We start from the raw sequence: 16998 nt of genomic DNA, 5'->3' as shown, positions 1-16998 counted from the left end.
CCCCCCCCCCTCCACGCTTTCAGGGGTAACTGGGTTGTTCATTGCCTTTAAACTACATCTTGGATCCAGTTGAAATTCCTTTCTCCTCATCTCATTTCCTGTTTCTCCAAAGCTAACCGCTCTCCAGTCTTCTATCTGGGTGACCTCTCTCTTGCTCTCTCTCTCTGTCACACTTTCCTTCTCTCTCTCTCTCTCTCTCTCTCTCTCTCTCTCTCTCTCTCTGTATTTGTCACACACACTCTCTCTCTCCACCCCTCCCTCTTCCCTCTTTCTGCAGTATTCCTCCCCTCTCTGCTTGTGTGTTTTCTCAGTGACGCCCCCTCCCTTTAAGCGTGTGTTTCCCAGGCTTGGTAGGAGAGCCCGGGTTGATCTGTGCACAGCCACTGAAGGCGTTAGCGCCCTTGAGTGTGTTTTTTGAGTGCGTTATGTTTGTCGGAATATCACGAGTCGTGTGTGTGTGTGTGTGTGTGTGTGTGTGTGTGTGTGTGTGTGTGTGTGTGTGTGTGTGTGTGTGTGTCTGTGCATTTGCAACTGTACACGAGTGTGTGTCTGTCTGAACTGAACATGTGAACGAGAGGAAGAGAGGAACAAAACAACACATTCACTGCATCCATTGTGTTACATCATTTGCTCGGGCTTCCTCTTTTCTTCTCATGCCTCCGCCGCTGATAGCCGTGTCATCGGAAGCTCGTTAATGCTCGTTAATGCTCGTTAATGCTCGTTAATGCTCGTTAATGCTATATCTCAGGAACGCCCTGAGGGAACTTCTTCAAATTTGGCTCAAACATCCACTCGGACTCAAGGATGAACTGATTCGATTTTGCTGGTCCAAAGTTCAAGGTCACCGTGACCTCACGTCTGTCTGTTCCATCATCAAGGAAGGGGGGCGGGGCTAGGTAAAAGGGGCTATAGCTAGGGATAGGAAGGTCATAGAGAGTCGCGATTCGAGGGGTGGGTAGGGGGAGTGGCTATGGGGTGTGGGTGGGTGGTGGGAGGATCACAACACACTATTCCCCCCAGTTCCCTTACCCTCCGAACAGGTGCCCCGACCGACCAGTGGAGGCGCTAGTGCAGTGACTACTAGGACACATACCCCACCCGCGGTGACGCAGACGCAGCCGAATGTGTCTGTTAGCGATGCTTGACCAACCCGGAAGTACCTTCTGCCCGGGACTAGAACCCGGGTCTCTGCAGTGGTAGGGCGAGTGCTTTTACCTCCACATGCAGCCAGACGGCCGCGATGTCGTTATGATCAAAGTTTCTATAATAATCAAATGTTGTACATACTGAAAAACACATGTAAACACTTTGAATTTGAAAAAGTCACGCCTTTCTTTATTTCCAAAACATTTGAAAAAGCCCATAAATCATACATTTACTGTTTTGCTTCCTCTCAATATAAAAAATGTGGCTCGATACGATAACCGATATTTAACATTGCTGTCATTTTGCTCATTGGAACGATACGGATATTAAACAAATCCGATAGCAATATGATTGCGATAATATATCGTGCAGCAGCATCCCGATGTTCTACTACATGTTTGTCTTGATACATATCCCTTCATCTGCCTTTCCTAAATGTCTTCTTCCCTCTCCTCTGCTGGAATGAGGTGGGGACTCTACCTTTTGTTGTGTTGATCTCCTCTCATTCACTCTCACTCTCTCTCTCTCTCACTCTCTCTCTCTCTCTGTGATTCTGCTGCTCAGCGGCGCCCCCCGCAGTATGTTTTGTGCACACACACGTGTGTGTGAGGGTGTCTGTGCACGACACGTGCGAGCGTCTCTGCACTTTGTCTTGCTCAGATACTGATGTAGATCTTCTCCAACGGCGGCAGCAGTGATGATGATGATGATGATGATGATGATGCTCGCTCGCTCGATGAAAAGAGAGAGCTGTGCTGCTGCTGTTGTTATTTTCTGCTTATCTGGAATCTTGAGGAGAGACACGACACAGCGATAGTGGGGGATAGCGTCAGATAGCGCCCCCTGGAGACAAGGGAAGGGGAGGGGGGGGGGGGGGGGGATAGAGCAAAAGGAAAAGAAAGCAGGTGAAAAAAGGGGGGGGGGGGGGGAGCAAGGCAGAAAATAGATTAGCACAGTGGTTCTCAAATGGGGGTCCGGGGACCCCCAGGGCTCCTTGAGCGGGTTCCCCAGCCAAAACGGGGGGTCATTTATTTTAGCTATAATTCCATTCATAAGTAACACAATGACTATTTGGGTCATGGGTTTTATACACTTTCTGTAATAAAACATCTAAAAGCATCAATCTTATTATCATATGGGGGACCGTGGGACAAAATGCTATCAAATGGGGGTCCGTGGTCTAATTCTGTCAGTTTAGGTTAGGGTCCTGAGAAAATTTGAGAACCACAGAAGGGAAGGAGAGAAACAGGGAGTATAGGAGACAAGGGAAGGAGAGAAACAGAGAGTACAGGAGACGAGGGAAGGAGAGAAACAGGGAGTATAGGAAACAAGGGAAGGAGAGAAACAGAGAGTATAGGAGACAAGGGAAGGAGGGAAACAGAGAGTATAGGAGACAAGGGAAGGAGAGAAACAGGGAGTATAGGAGACAAGGGAAGGAGGGAAACAGGGAGTATAGGAGACAAGGGAAGGAGAGAAACAGGGAGTATAGGAGACAAGGGAAGGAGGGAAACAGAGAGTATAGGAGACAAGGGAAGGAGGGAAACAGGGAGTATAGGAGACAAGGGAAGGAGGGAAACAGAGAGTATAGGAGACAAGGGAAGGAGGGAAACAGGGAGTATAGGAGACAAGGGAAGGAGAGAAACAGGGAGTATAGGAGACAAGGGAAGGAGAGAAACAGAGAGTATAGGAGACAAGGGAAGGAGGGAAACAGAGAGTATAGGAGACAAGGGAAGGAGGGAAACAGGGAGTATAGGAGACAAGGGAAGGAGGGAAACAGGGAGTATAGGAGACAAGGGAAGGAGGGAAACAGGGAGTATAGGAGACAAGGGAAGGAGGGAAACAGGGAGTATAGGAGACAAGGGAAGGAGAGAAACAGAGTATAGGAGACAAGGGAAGGAGAGAAACAGGGAGTATAGGAGACAGGGGAAGGAGGGAAACAGAGAGTATAGGAGACAAGGGAAGGAGGGAAACAGGGAGTATAGGAGACAAGGGAAGGAGAGAAACAGAGAGTATAGGAGACAAGGGAAGGAGGGAAACAGGGAGTATAGAAGACAAGGGAAGGAGAGAAACAGAGAGTATAGGAGACAAGGGAAGGAGAGAAACAGAGAGTATATGAGACAAGGGAAGGAGAGAAACAGAGAGTATAGGAGACAAGGGAAGGAGGGAAACAGGGAGTATAGAAGACAAGGGAAGGAGAGAAACAGAGAGTATAGGAGACAAGGGAAGGAGAGAAACAGAGAGTATAGGAGACAAGGGAAGGAGGGAAACAGGGAGTATAGGAGACAAGGGAAGGAGAGAAACAGAGAGTATAGGAGACAAGGGAAGGAGGGAAACAGGGAGTATAGAAGACAAGGGAAGGAGAGAAACAGAGAGTATAGGAGACAAGGGAAGGAGAGAAACAGAGAGTATAGGAGACAAGGGAAGGAGAGAAACAGAGAGTATAGGAGACAAGGGAAGATGAGAAACAGAGAGTATAGGAGACAAGGGAAGGAGAGAAACAGAGAGTATAGGAGACAAGGGAAGGAGAGAAACAGAGAGTATAGGAGACAAGGGAAGGAGAGAAACAGAGAGTATAGGAGACAAGGGAAGGAGGGAAACAGAGAGTATAGGAGACAAGGGAAGGAGGGAAACAGAGAGTATAGGAGACAAGGGAAGGAGGGAAACAGAGAGTATAGGAGACAAGGGAAGGAGAGAAATAGAGAGTATAGGAGACAAGGGAAGGAGGGAAACAGAGAGTATAGGAGACAAGGGAAGGAGAGAAAAAGGGAGTATAGGAGACAAGGGAAGGAGAGAAACAGAGAGTATAGGAGACAAGGGAAGGAGAGAAATAGAGAGTATAGGAGACAAGGGAAGGAGGGAAACAGAGAGTATAGGAGACAAGGGAAGGAGGGAAACAGAGAGTATAGGAGACAAGGGAAGGAGAGAAAAAGGGAGTATAGGAGACAAGGGAAGGAGAGAAACAGAGAGTATAGGAGACAAGGGAAGGAGAGAAACAGAGAGTATAGGAGACAAGGGAAGGAGAGAAACAGAGAGTATAGGAGACAAGGGAAGGAGGGAAACAGAGAGTATAGGAGACAAGGGAAGGAGGGAAACAGAGAGTATAGGAGACAAGGGAAGGAGGGAAACAGAGAGTATAGGAGACAAGGGAAGGAGAGAAATAGAGAGTATAGGATACAAGGGAAGGAGAGAAAAAGGGAGTATCGGAGACAAGGGAAGGAGAGAAACAGAGAGTATAGGAGACAAGGGAAGGAGGGAAACAGAGAGTATAGGAGACAAGGGAAGGAGGGAAACAGAGAGTATAGGAGACAAGGGAAGGAGAGAAATAGAGAGTATAGGATACAAGGGAAGGAGAGAAAAAGGGAGTATCGGAGACAAGGGAAGGAGAGAAACAGAGAGTATAGGAGACAAGGGAAGGAGAGAAATAGAGAGTATAGGAGACAAGGGAAGGAGGGAAACAGAGAGTATAGGAGACAAGGGAAGGAGGGAAACAGAGAGTATAGGAGACAAGGGAAGGAGAGAAAAAGGGAGTATAGGAGACAAGGGAAGGAGAGAAACAGAGAGTATAGGAGACAAGGGAAGGAGAGAAACAGAGAGTATAGGAGACAAGGGAAGGAGAGAAACAGAGAGTATAGGAGACAAGGGAAGGAGGGAAACAGAGAGTATAGGAGACAAGGGAAGGAGGGAAACAGAGAGTATAGGAGACAAGGGAAGGAGGGAAACAGAGAGTATAGGAGACAAGGGAAGGAGAGAAATAGAGAGTATAGGAGACAAGGGAAGGAGGGAAACAGAGAGTATAGGAGACAAGGGAAGGAGGGAAACAGAGAGTATAGGAGACAAGGGAAGGAGGGAAACAGAGAGTATAGGCGACAAGGGAAGGAGAGAAACAGAGAGTATAGGAGACAAGGGAAGGAGGGAAACAGAGAGTATAGGAGACAAGGGAAGGAGGGAAACAGAGAGTATAGGAGACAAGGGAAGGAGGGAAACAGGGTGTATAGGAGACAAGGGAAGGAGAGAAACAGGGAGTATAGGAGACAAGGGAAGGAGAGAAGGAGCGAGCTGAGAGATGTGCTGGCTGAGAGAGCGGGTTACAGATGCTGCTTTTATAATGAAGTCTCTAATCTAATGCATCTGAATGGCAGCTTATTGGAGAGGCTTATCCTTCTGATTCCTTTTGTAACAGACTCACTCTCCATCATATGCACACAACACACACACACACACACACACACACACACACACACACACACACACACACACACACACACACACACACACACACACACAAATAAGCGAAACACACTATTACCGCCCAGTACCTCCTTCTCCTAGCCTGATGTCAGACTGAATTGACCTTTTTCCACAGCAGCCATTTTGTGTCTAAAAGGCAGGGTAAACAACACACAGGTGCAACCAAAACATTAATGAGGGCTTTCCAACTTCCAATCCATTTAGGTGCTCCAGTGCTGCTGGGGCCCTCGTTAATGTTTTGGTCGCACCTGTGTTTGCCTTTTAGACACAAAATGGCTGTTGTGGAAAAAGGCCCATTGTCAACTCACTCAACTCAGTGGAGTGGGCGGATCGGAAGGTCTGGACCTCAGGCAAAGAGCATGGAAGGAAAGAGAGGACACTCCAGCCATTTTTGGAAACAGAATGCGCCTCGCAGTGGTCAGCTGCGGTAGCGCGGGCCCCTATAATCAGCCTCTCTAAACAGTAACTCAACGGGAGAACACTCTAAATTTCGTGGATTCACATCTTTTCTGGGCGTACTGTAAATCTTGATTGAAGTGGTGTAGTGCAGGGATGTAAAACAACAACCATATTGTGGAAACTAAGCAAAATTTTTCATTTTTTTCTTTTAGTTTTTTCAAGATAAATAGTAAATGCAAAGGACCCGAGGTTAATACCACGGCAACACACTTCTGACGGAGTGGACGACAGCCGCATTAGCTATTTATCTTGAAAAAACTAAACAAAGAAAACGAAAAATTTTGCTTAGTTTCCACAATATGGTTGTTGTTTTACATCCCTGCACTACACCACTTCAATCAAGATTTGCAGTACGCCCAGAAAAGATGTGAATCCACGAAATTTAGAGTGTTCTCCCGTTGAGTTACTGTTTAGAGAGGCTGATTATAGGGGCCCGCGCTACCGCAGCTGACCACTGCGAGCCTGTTGCGAGGTTCTTTTGGCGCTGTCACGCTTCCAAAAATAAAAAATGGCGGAGGCTGCCTGGGCGCTGATGTTGCAATGGGGCAATATGGAGCTGTCAGTTCTTTCCATAAAAGTTCTTTGCCTCAGGCAATCCTTCTCCCTGAAACAGGAAGTTCCAATTGTCAACCCCTGTGTCTGTAACCATGGCAACGACTATGCTATGTAGGTATGTGTCCCCAGAACACATTAGTTGTGTTGAATAGGCACAGGTCACATTCATCTGGCCTCCAGCTGGGTCCACTTTACATTCACACCACACCACAGCACCATGTGTGGAGGAGGAGGGAAACACATGTAGGGCATTTCCTGTTTGTATGTTTGCCTGTAGAAAGTTTGCATTTGTTTTCTCTCTGTGTGTGTGTGTGTGTGTGTGTGTGTGTGTGTGCGTGTGTGTGTGTGTGTGTGTGTGTGTGTGTGTGTGTGTGTGCGTTGTGTGCGTGTGTGTGTGTGTGCGTGCGTGTGTGTGTGCGTGTGTGTGTGTGTGTACAGCGCAAACCCTTCAGCCGCATCTGCTCTCACTCACAATGTCAAAATAGAAGCGATACGACGTCGGTTAGTTTTTGAGATATTAACGTTGGTTTTGACAGTCTTGTCAGCTGCAGCCTAAAAGATTGACCTGCCCAGTTTGGCCAGGTTTATTGGGAGGGCTTGGAAATTCAGAATGGAGAAGTTGTTCATCTGAATATATAACTCTGTCTTGTTTATGTTTGAGCGTTTTGTAGCTTGTTTGTTGATTTGTTTGTATTGTTGAACTTGAATGATTTGTGTCTTGTAAGCCCAGACGGGCTGGGCACCTTGAATATGGTGCATGACACAGAAATAAAAATCTATCTATCTATCTATCTATCTATCTATCTATCTATCTATCTATCTATCTATCTATCTATCTATCTAATCTATCTATCTATCTATCTATCTATCTATCTATCTATCTATCTATCTATCTATCTATCTATCTATCTATCTATCTATCTTATCTATCTACCTAGCAACAGTAACTGCAGGGGGGGGGGGGGGCTTAGGATGGGTCAGTTCTCTCCGTTAGCTCTCCGATTGGCTACAGAGGTTTGGTGTCCAACAGAATCAACTCATCATCATCACACACACACACACACACACACGCACGCACACACACACACACGGCTGAGGAAGCTGTGATGATCCACGATGCTTTGGTTCACGATGGCGACCTGGACGCCACAATCCAATCAAGACACCTGCAGATCATGAATGAGTGTCGGAGGAAAACAGAGATCGGAGAGCAGCGGCCTATTGGGAAGGATTACAGGAAGGAGGCCTATGAGAGTGAAGAGAGAGAGAGAGAGAGAGAGAGAGAGAGAGAGAGAGAGAGGAGAGAGAGAGAGAGAGAGAGAGAGAGAGAGAGAGAGAGAGAGAGAGAGAGAGAGAGAGAGAGAGAGAGAGAGAGGAGAGAGAGACAGAGACTTCCAGATCCTTACCGACCTGCTGTCGCCAACCGCTGATCCCCAGGGGATTGACGTCAGCGCCCCTCTAAACTCACACGTAAACACAAGAGTGGCGTTCAATGAAAGCCAACGACCAAGGCGTGGTGCTTCGCCCCGGCCGCCCTCCGTGTGACTCGAGGAGGTGTCCTGTTCATTTTGTGAATGGATGTTGTGATTTTTGTGAATGAGCACGGTGCTGTGTGTGAATCAGCCTCCCCAGCAGCTGGCAGCCATCACATTGTGTTGCATTGTACTAGAGCGCTCTATTGGCACGACACGGATTCACCTTTATTTGTCTTTGTGTGCCAAAGTCATGCCCAAGTCAAGCCCTCTTCCAGGTTCAGCGTATGAACCAACCAACCAACCAAGGGATTTACATTTTTTTATTATTTACACCAAAAATAAATAAATCGTAATAAAAAAAAAATCAAGGTTTTTATATACAAAAAATAAAACATATATTTTTTAAATCAAGGTTTTTATTTTTGGTCCGAGTGTTTTTATTTTTTCATTTTGGTCTGAGTTATAAGCATTTTATGAAAGAAAAAAGCAGCATCTGCACACTCAGATCTCTGCAAAAATCATGTTCACAGTTACACAAATTAGAAAAATTTAAAAATGAATAGCGAATTAAATCCCTTGGTTTGTATGCTGAATGCGGAAGAGGACGTCACTTTGGCAGGCACTCTATTGCTCTATATTTGTCCTCTATGTAACATTATGGATCAATAGGGACACACGGAGGAGGTATTCTCGTTTGCTTATTTTTTTTTAATTTGTGATTGGCTGATCACTGATTTTAAACCGACGCGGTTTACCCAGTTTAAACTAACAATGATAAGATCACGCAAAAGTACACAGCTGCCATAAATAGTGTAATTCCAATACAGCACTGTGTTTTGCCAGGTTGTTCTGCATGACATAGCTGGCCTATCCCTGTGTAAATACATAGGTTTAACATAGTAATTACATGTCAGTGTGTGTGTGCTTGATGACTGAGGTGCTTACACCACTGGAGTCGTGAAACCCAGAGCAATTTAGAGAGAGAGTGGCGTCAGCGGAGGACCAAAATGCGAGACTCATTAGCCAATGAACAGCCAGGAAGGGGTCTCGCGCTACTTTTGAATGCTAAAATAAAGCTGATAATTTACAATTTGATTAAAAAAATCAAATCAAATCAAAGTACAACACAAACTGTCCATTTTGCTGCAACTCGACACCGCTGCTTAATCCAGAACCTTACTTCCTGGAACTCTTGAGAGTAAAAAACGGGTCCATTGGAGTGAATGGAGATGTCGCGACTCCTCTATATACACGGCTCTGGAGAAACCTTTTCTCCGCAGCATGCAGCACAGCACAGCCTCTGCCTTCTGTCCAGTGTCTGTACACTCCAGTATATATTGGATCTAATCTGTGAAATTCAAAACACAACTTCAGAAATGAACTCTGAATGCTGGATAAACGACATGCCTATAGTATACACTAACGTTCTGCTGCCTGCCGCAAATTGGATCACCTACTGATTTTCTGATCTGGAAATTTAATCATCATTTTTGATCAGACAGTTGAAACGATGATTGGATTGCTATCGCGCGCTAAAACGATGACCTGTTTACAAGGTTTATGATCGGCGGCACCGATCAATCGGTGCACCTCTCTGACCAAAGAATATGTATAATGCAGCAGACAGTAGACTTATTATTTTAAGTAGAACGCGTAATGGTATATACCCAGCAGCCATGGGGGTAAACATGACTCTGCGCCCTGGAGACATCCAGTCGTTGTGAAGACGTTCCACAACGCGACAGTGACTGAGTGAGTTGTCGTAACTGAGCTTTGCTGCTGAGTGACAGCATCAGATTCCCGAGCAGATAATGACAGAGAGGCCGGGCGAACATGCTGGTAACTGTAGACTACAGAGTGTGACAGTCCCCAGGGGAGAACACAGGAAGTAACAGAGCAGCCACTCACACGGAGACATTGCTCCATAGAGGAGGTTGTATTGGTCCCTAGGGACTGGAACACCCTCTTTGTGGAGTTTGTGTGTGTGTGTGTGTGTGTGTGTGTGTGTGTACTGTGTGTGTGTACTGTGTGTGTGTGTGTCTGTCTTGGTGGGTGGTTGGACAGCATTCTTTGAAAAGGGAGTGCTATCTGTCACACGTGTTTGATGAACAGATTGAGCTCCAGCAGGACCCAGAGGACTTGTCCCACGCAGATTCTTTCATTCACAGATCTAACAACAACACACGCACATGTGCGCGCGCACATACACACACACACACACACACACACACACACACACACACACACACACACACACACACACATACACACACACACACACACACACAAGGATGCAAGGACACAAGAAAAGTTTACATTTTGTAAACTTTACAAGTTACATTTTGACTTTGCAAATGTATATGTGTGTGTGTGTGTGTGTGTGTGTGTGTGTGTGTGTGTGTGTGTGTGTGTGTGTGTGTGTGTGTGTGTGTGTGTCTGTGTAGGAACATGGCTTGATGTTTATGTGCCCCAGTGTAAAAGTAGCTAGCCGCGCAGAGCTAAGCTCATTATCTGTGCTGTGGGATTTGGTGATGTAATGTTAGCGAATGTAAGTGTGGATAAGAAACGAGTGATACACCCTGGCAGCTGAGCAGAAACGTCCCAGCAGCTCTCTGAGCCCCCTCGCCAACGCAAACGCACATGTGAACTTACGTAACCCTGTGTGTGTGTGTGTGTGTGTGTGTTATACTTGGAATGTTTCCACTATTCATGAATGAATGAATGAATAAATAAATAAATACATGAATACAAGGATACAAACTAGCCACCTTCAAGTGACACAGTGTCACCTTTTTCATCCAAAAATAGGAGGACCTCTGAGTGGTTTTCTGTCTGCTGTGGTGTCTGTCACCTTTGTCACTCTCCATGAGTTTGCATCCCTGTGAATAAATAAATAAATAAATAAATAAATAAATAAATAAATAAATAAATAAATAAATACGAATCATGTACCGTAATAAACACGTTGTAATCGCTTAGAACAATGTCCATAAATAGAACGCCAATCTCCCCTTTGTCCTTTCCTCTGTACAGGTGAAGCAAAGAACATCCCTCCGTACCCAGGACCGAACAGGATGAGGGACTGTTACTGTACTGTCAACCTGGACCAAGAGGAGGTCTTCAGGACCAAGATCATCGAGAAGTCCCTCTGGTACGCCGAGCGTTCCACTCCTCCTTCCTCCCTCTGTCTGCATCTGAACATTGTACATTGAGTCATAGGTTAAGACCATAGTGTGCTGTAAACTCGGACATTTTAAGATGGGGGTTGAACGGGGACTGACTCGCTTTCGCAACCCGTCTCAAGTGGCCCTTCGAGGAACTGCGGTTTTTAGTACTTATGCATTGGCCTCAAGAAAGCCTGCCCACTCGACTAAACCTCAATGGGCAAAGCTGAAATGGGAATGGAAATGTGTTTTATGTGTAAAGTTGTTGCTTTTTTTTGCATGGAAGTGTTTAAAATCTCATTTTTCAGGTTTTGAGCCATTACAAATTCAAACCATTCTTCAAAAACATTCAACACTTTGATTTGACTATATGTGACTAAAGGCCCAATTATACTCCATTTTCATTCGTAAATAAGGGCGTCCGTTTCAAACGGTGTAATCGTCACTGCCCACATACTTCCATGCGTCTTTCATGTTGGTATCATGTTAAGCAATACATCCAGCAGTGGGCAGTAGAGAGTCAAATGTATGAGTATGTGTGTAGTTTTGCTCCGTTTCATGCGTCTCCGTAAGCTTTCAGATGATGGACAGAAAACGGACGAAATGAACGCAGAGTACGGACAGAAGGCTCTGTCCGTCTCCGTCTCCGTCTTTAACGTTGAGTATAATTGGGCCTTTAGGGAGATGGGAATGGCATGGCAAAGGATTTTGCTAAAATCCTAGGAATTTATTGCCCAAGGGAGAACCCTGTTTTAAGGTACGTTAGCACTTTTCGGAGACTGTCAATTACAAATGTAGTGGTGATATATTTAGTGCAAATAATCCCACCTACATTCAGCCAAACCTTTAGGGAAAGTTTTAGGATTAGATAAAGATCTATGACATTGATTTAGTATAACTACAGCTGGATTTGTAACATTTGAGATTCAACCAAAACAAAGAAAAGCGGAGTCGCCTGTCAAGTTCCACATCAGTTTTCCACAACTTATCCCATATACTGTGCTACTTTATCGGTCACGGAGACTCACATAGATATTAACTGCGCTCACTATTACTCAAAGATTATAGATGGCAAAGTACATTGTGGTTTCCTCCTCCCACGCTGATGAGTTGTCAGTTGGCTGGGCCGATGAGGAAACGAGGGAAAACATTTCCGCGTGCAGAGAGTTGTAATTGACAACATTGAGTTAATGGTATTTAAGGAAGGAGTCTGTATTTGTGCGCGTGTTCGTCAATGCAGTCGTGTCTATCTGTTTGGCCCTGCTGGCGGGCGGAATGCACTGCAGTCAGTAATTGTTAATATCAGGCCTGGGGGCTTGGCTCATTGTTTAACACAGAGATGCCCAGTCTAGCCTATAGTGGCTGTTTGAGCAGTGTGGGACATACAGTATACAACAGCATACAACACTGTATTTTACATCTTTTAGACCATACATGGGCAACATACGGCCCCCTGTGTGGCCCACGATTTTTTTTTTTTTTTTTTTTTACAGTGCACCTGAACGCAACATGCAAGATACCCGCTGAATAAGTGTCCAAATGTTCATGTCATTCTGGCCAATACTCTTCTGTTATACCATTTCAGTCTGGAATATGGAATATCTTTCAATAATATTTATGACTAAAAGGCTAAAAGTAATCTCATGTGTAAGAAATGACTGTTGACTTGTTGGTTTTGGATTTATTTAGCTTCAAGAGTGCATTTTTGTTCTTGTGTGACCCTCAACACAGGCTTTGAGAATCCCGGGCCACTTACTGATACTTAAATGTTTAAATTAACCCACTCATATTCTGGTTTATTTCAAGAAAAACATTTCGGATAGTGGAAATTCGAATTGGCTGGTAACTTTAAAATCTAGCAGCCATATTGGCAGGTGGTGAAAAAAGTTAATTTCAAGCCCTGCAGGGAGAGCAGGTGGTGACATAGGAGTGAGTGAGAAAAGGATCAAATATTGGTGGTTAAGACTGAATAATGACATCACAACTGTTAATTTAAAATGAGTTATTCCTCTAAACCTGGCTTCAAATGCACCAAATGTTTCGCGCTGGCGCCGTTCGGCCCTCAGCAAAACCTGGTAGCGAGGACATTTTTTGTGGCCCTCTCTATCATCAAAGTTGCCCGTCCATGGGTTACGGCATGACAATATTTGTTCGGCCCCCGGCAACAATCTGGGTTTCTCATGTGGCCCCCCATGAAAAATAGTTGCCCACCCCTGTTTTAGACTGTCTCTCAACCTGCCCAATAGGTGACAGAGGACTAGTGAAACATGTGATTTCAATGGATTCTTTTCTTTCTACTTCTTATTTATATATATATTTATATTATTTATTCTTTTGGGACACAGTCCTCCAGTTGATTTCTATGGGAGATTCTGCATCCCCCCTCCTCCTCCTCCTCCCCTCCCCTCTACTGCTCATCTTCTGACAGCTGTGTATTTTCAACCATATATTTTTCTATCAGAGCAGAGAAAGAGACTTCTTTTCTCGCTCCCACTTCTCCCCCGCCCACACGTAGCGCGGTTTGAATCAGCGCCTCCTTGTGTCTCCTCTCTCCTGCAGTCCGTTCTACGGGGAGGACTTCTACTGTGAGATCCCACGCAGCTTCAGACACCTCTCCTTCTACATCTTCGACAGGGACGTCTTCAGGAGGGACTCCAGCATCGGTGGGTGAACTTTAGAACAGCTACGAGCACTGAAGCACTGCAACAAATGGCTTATTTTAACAGCAGTAACACACCGTTGTACTAAATAAAGAATGCAAATGTTCAATAAATCTTATTTTTAATCTATTATTAACTGATAGAAAAAAATTATGTAGGCTTTATATATATATATATATAAATATATATATATATATATATATATATATATATATATATGCAGTATATATATGTATATATACTAGGGGTGTCACAATATATCGTCCCACGAAATTTCGCGATAGTAAAACGTCACGATATGTATCGTTGAGATGAAATCTCATATCGCAAAAAAAAAATTTTTTTTTTTTTTTTTTTTTTTTTTTTTCAAAAAATAGACTAAGAAACGTCTTTGTTTGTTGAAGTTCAATGTGTGGAAAGTAGTTCAGTTGAACAAGTCTCTGAAGAGACACATGAGAAGTTATACAGGAGAGAAACCATTCAATTGAGTTTCTGGCAAAACTGTTTACTTGACAGGAAAAACTGAAGATGCATAAAAAATAGATTAAGAAAAGTCTTGTTGTTTGAGTTTGAAGAAAAACTGAAGATGCATAATGAGAATTTATACTGCTGAGAAACCTTTTAGTTCAAAGTAAATCTAACTCATTCTATTTCAAGATAAGCCTTATCTCCAATCTCATGTTTTTTCTAGTTGTTATTGTAATAACAATTTCCCACAACAGCATGTTTTGTATTTGTGCATTTCAAATAAAATACTACTTTTCCAGTCATATATTGTCATTATTCAAGTTTTAAAAAATATTGTTAAAATCGTATCGTATCGTATCGTTATCGTGAACCCAGTATCGTGATACGTATCGTATCGTGAACTGAGTGTATCGTGACACCCCTAATATATACTGTGTGTGTGTGTATATATAATATATATATAAAATATATATAATATATATATATATATATATATAATATATATATATATATATATATATATATATATATATAATATATATATATATATATATATATATATATATATATATATATATATATAATATCACAGTAGCTAAAACAATGTGTTTGCTAAGCAACAGTAGCAGTGGTTTTTGGTTAGTGCATTCATATTTAGGTATTTAGCAACTGTTATGCGGTCACAGGTGTGTGTTTGTTACAAATGATTACAAGACTCAGCCAATCAGAACTGAGGACAAGAACGATCCTTTGTATAATTAGACACACAGGACTGCATGAGTTCCAGCCATGTGTCTGTCCCTGTGCTCTGATTGGCTGTTGCTGTTGATGAGCCCCAGATGTTGACGCAGCGATTGGCCGTCGGGCTCTCTCCGTCTGTCTCCATGCTAACGTGCTGCTGAGTCAGTGGTGTTTCAGGAGGAATGTGTTTTCACTCTTCAACCAAACCAATACAGCATACATTACTTCTGCCTGCCTGTCTGTACTGCAGCTCCTATTGATTACTTCTGCCTGTCTGTACTGCAGCTCCTATTGATTACTTCTGCCTGTCTGTACTGCAGCTCCTAGCTGCTCCTATTGATTACTTCTGCCTGTCTGTACTGCAGCTCCTAGCTGCTCCTATTGATTACCTCTGCCTGTCTGTACTGCAGCTCCTCTCTGCTCCTATTGATTACTTCTGCCTGTCTGTACTGCACCTCCTATCTGCTCCTATTGATTACTTCTGCCTGTCTGTACTGCAGCTCCTATCTGCTCCTATTGATTACTTCTGCCTGTCTGTACTGCACCTCCTATCTGCTCCTATTGATTACTTCTGCCTGTCTGTACTGCAGCTCCTATCTGCTGCTATTGATTACTTCTGCCTGTCTGTACTACAGCTCCTATCTGCTCCTATTGATTACTTCTGCCTGTCTGTACTGCAGCTCCTATCTGCTCCTATTGATTACTTCTGCCTGTCTGTACTGCACCTCCTATCTGCTCCTATTAATTACTTCTGCCTGTCTGTACTGCACCTCCTATCTGCTCCTATTGATTACTTCTGCCTGTCTGTACTGCAGCTCCTAGCTGCTCCTATTGATTACTTCTGCCTGTCTGTACTGCAGCTCCTAGCTGCTCCTATTGATTACTTCTGCCTGTCTGTATTGCAGCTCCTATCTGCTCCTATTGATTACTTCTGTCTGTCTGTACTGCAGCTCCTATCTGCTCCTATTGATTACTTCTGCCTGTCTGTACTGCAGCTCCTATCTGCTCCTATTGATTACTTCTGCCTGTCTGTACTGCAGCTCCTAGCTGCTCCTATTGATTACTTCTGCCTGTCTTTAGTGCAGCTCCTATCTGCTCCTATTGATTACTTCTGCCTGTCTGTAGTGCAGCTCCTATTTGCTCCTATTGATTACTTCTGCCTGTCTGTACTGCAGCTCCTATCTGCTCCTATTGATTACTTCTGCCTGTCTGTACTGCAGCTCCTAGCTGCTGCTATTGATTACTTCTGCCTGTCTGTACTGCAGCTCCTATCTGCTCCTATTGATTACTTCTGCCTGTCTGTACTGCAGCTCCTATGGGGGGGGGGGTGTGGCAAATGAGCTAAACTCCCAAAAAGTGGAGTATCCCTTTAAAATCCCCAAAACTGGAGTTACGAGGATTTAACTTGACAGCGATATCTGGGTCAAAATGTTTGGACAATTTACTATTGTTGCAGTGTGACTGCTGGTAACCCACCCTCTGCAGTATAGTGTTGTGACTGCTGGTAACCCACCTTCTGCAGTATAGTGTTGCACAAAGTACTGTCACTCTTTTGATCCTCATCTGTTATCCCTGCTGTACTAATGAGTGCAGGTGTGTGTGTGTGTGTGTGTGTGTGTGTGTGTGTGTGTGTACGTGCGTGTACGTGCATTAGAGATGCTGCGATCGAGATTTTTCAATTCCGATCCGATTTCGATATTTTAGCTCAAAACCGATCCGATTCCGATCAAATTTCGATACCCGATTCGATACCGATTTCGATCCGATACCGATACAGCACATATTTAAGTCTCTCTATGCTGTCTGATAGCTAGCAGGCAACACACATTTTTAGGGTTAGGTATGTATGTGTGTGCTTTGGTAATATAGTATGTAAACGATTTAGTTCATCTAATTCATTTGATGTAAAACTAAAACATAACAATCAAATTAGGGCTGGGCGAGATGGATGATTTAATATTCCATAGCTCTGACCTAAGCAAATCTGACATCACTATTGTGATATAATATTTTTTTTAGTAAAGTGTATCACTCAAGTCAATACAAAAAATAATGGCTTTTATAGAACCGAAAGCCTAGCTG

General features: G+C 44.0%; 1 protein-coding gene across 2 annotated transcripts in view; it reads left to right on the top strand.

Moving 5' to 3' along the window:
* The window catches only part of rasa3 (RAS p21 protein activator 3), a 72917-nt gene that overhangs the window by 10357 nt on the left and 45562 nt on the right, over positions 1 to 16998 (top strand). For both annotated transcript variants that reach the window (XM_083662337.1, XM_083662336.1), the window contains exons 2-3: positions 10917 to 11034; positions 13607 to 13710. In XM_083662337.1, the coding sequence (XP_083518463.1) occupies positions 10917 to 11034; positions 13607 to 13710 (222 nt within the window). The remainder of the gene's footprint in view (positions 1 to 10916; positions 11035 to 13606; positions 13711 to 16998) is intronic.

This window comes from Poromitra crassiceps (genome assembly GCF_964638095.1).
Source record: "Poromitra crassiceps genome assembly, chromosome: 28".
Taxonomy (NCBI): Eukaryota; Metazoa; Chordata; class Actinopteri; order Beryciformes; family Melamphaidae; genus Poromitra; species Poromitra crassiceps.
This window is presented reverse-complemented; position numbering and strand designations above follow the sequence as displayed.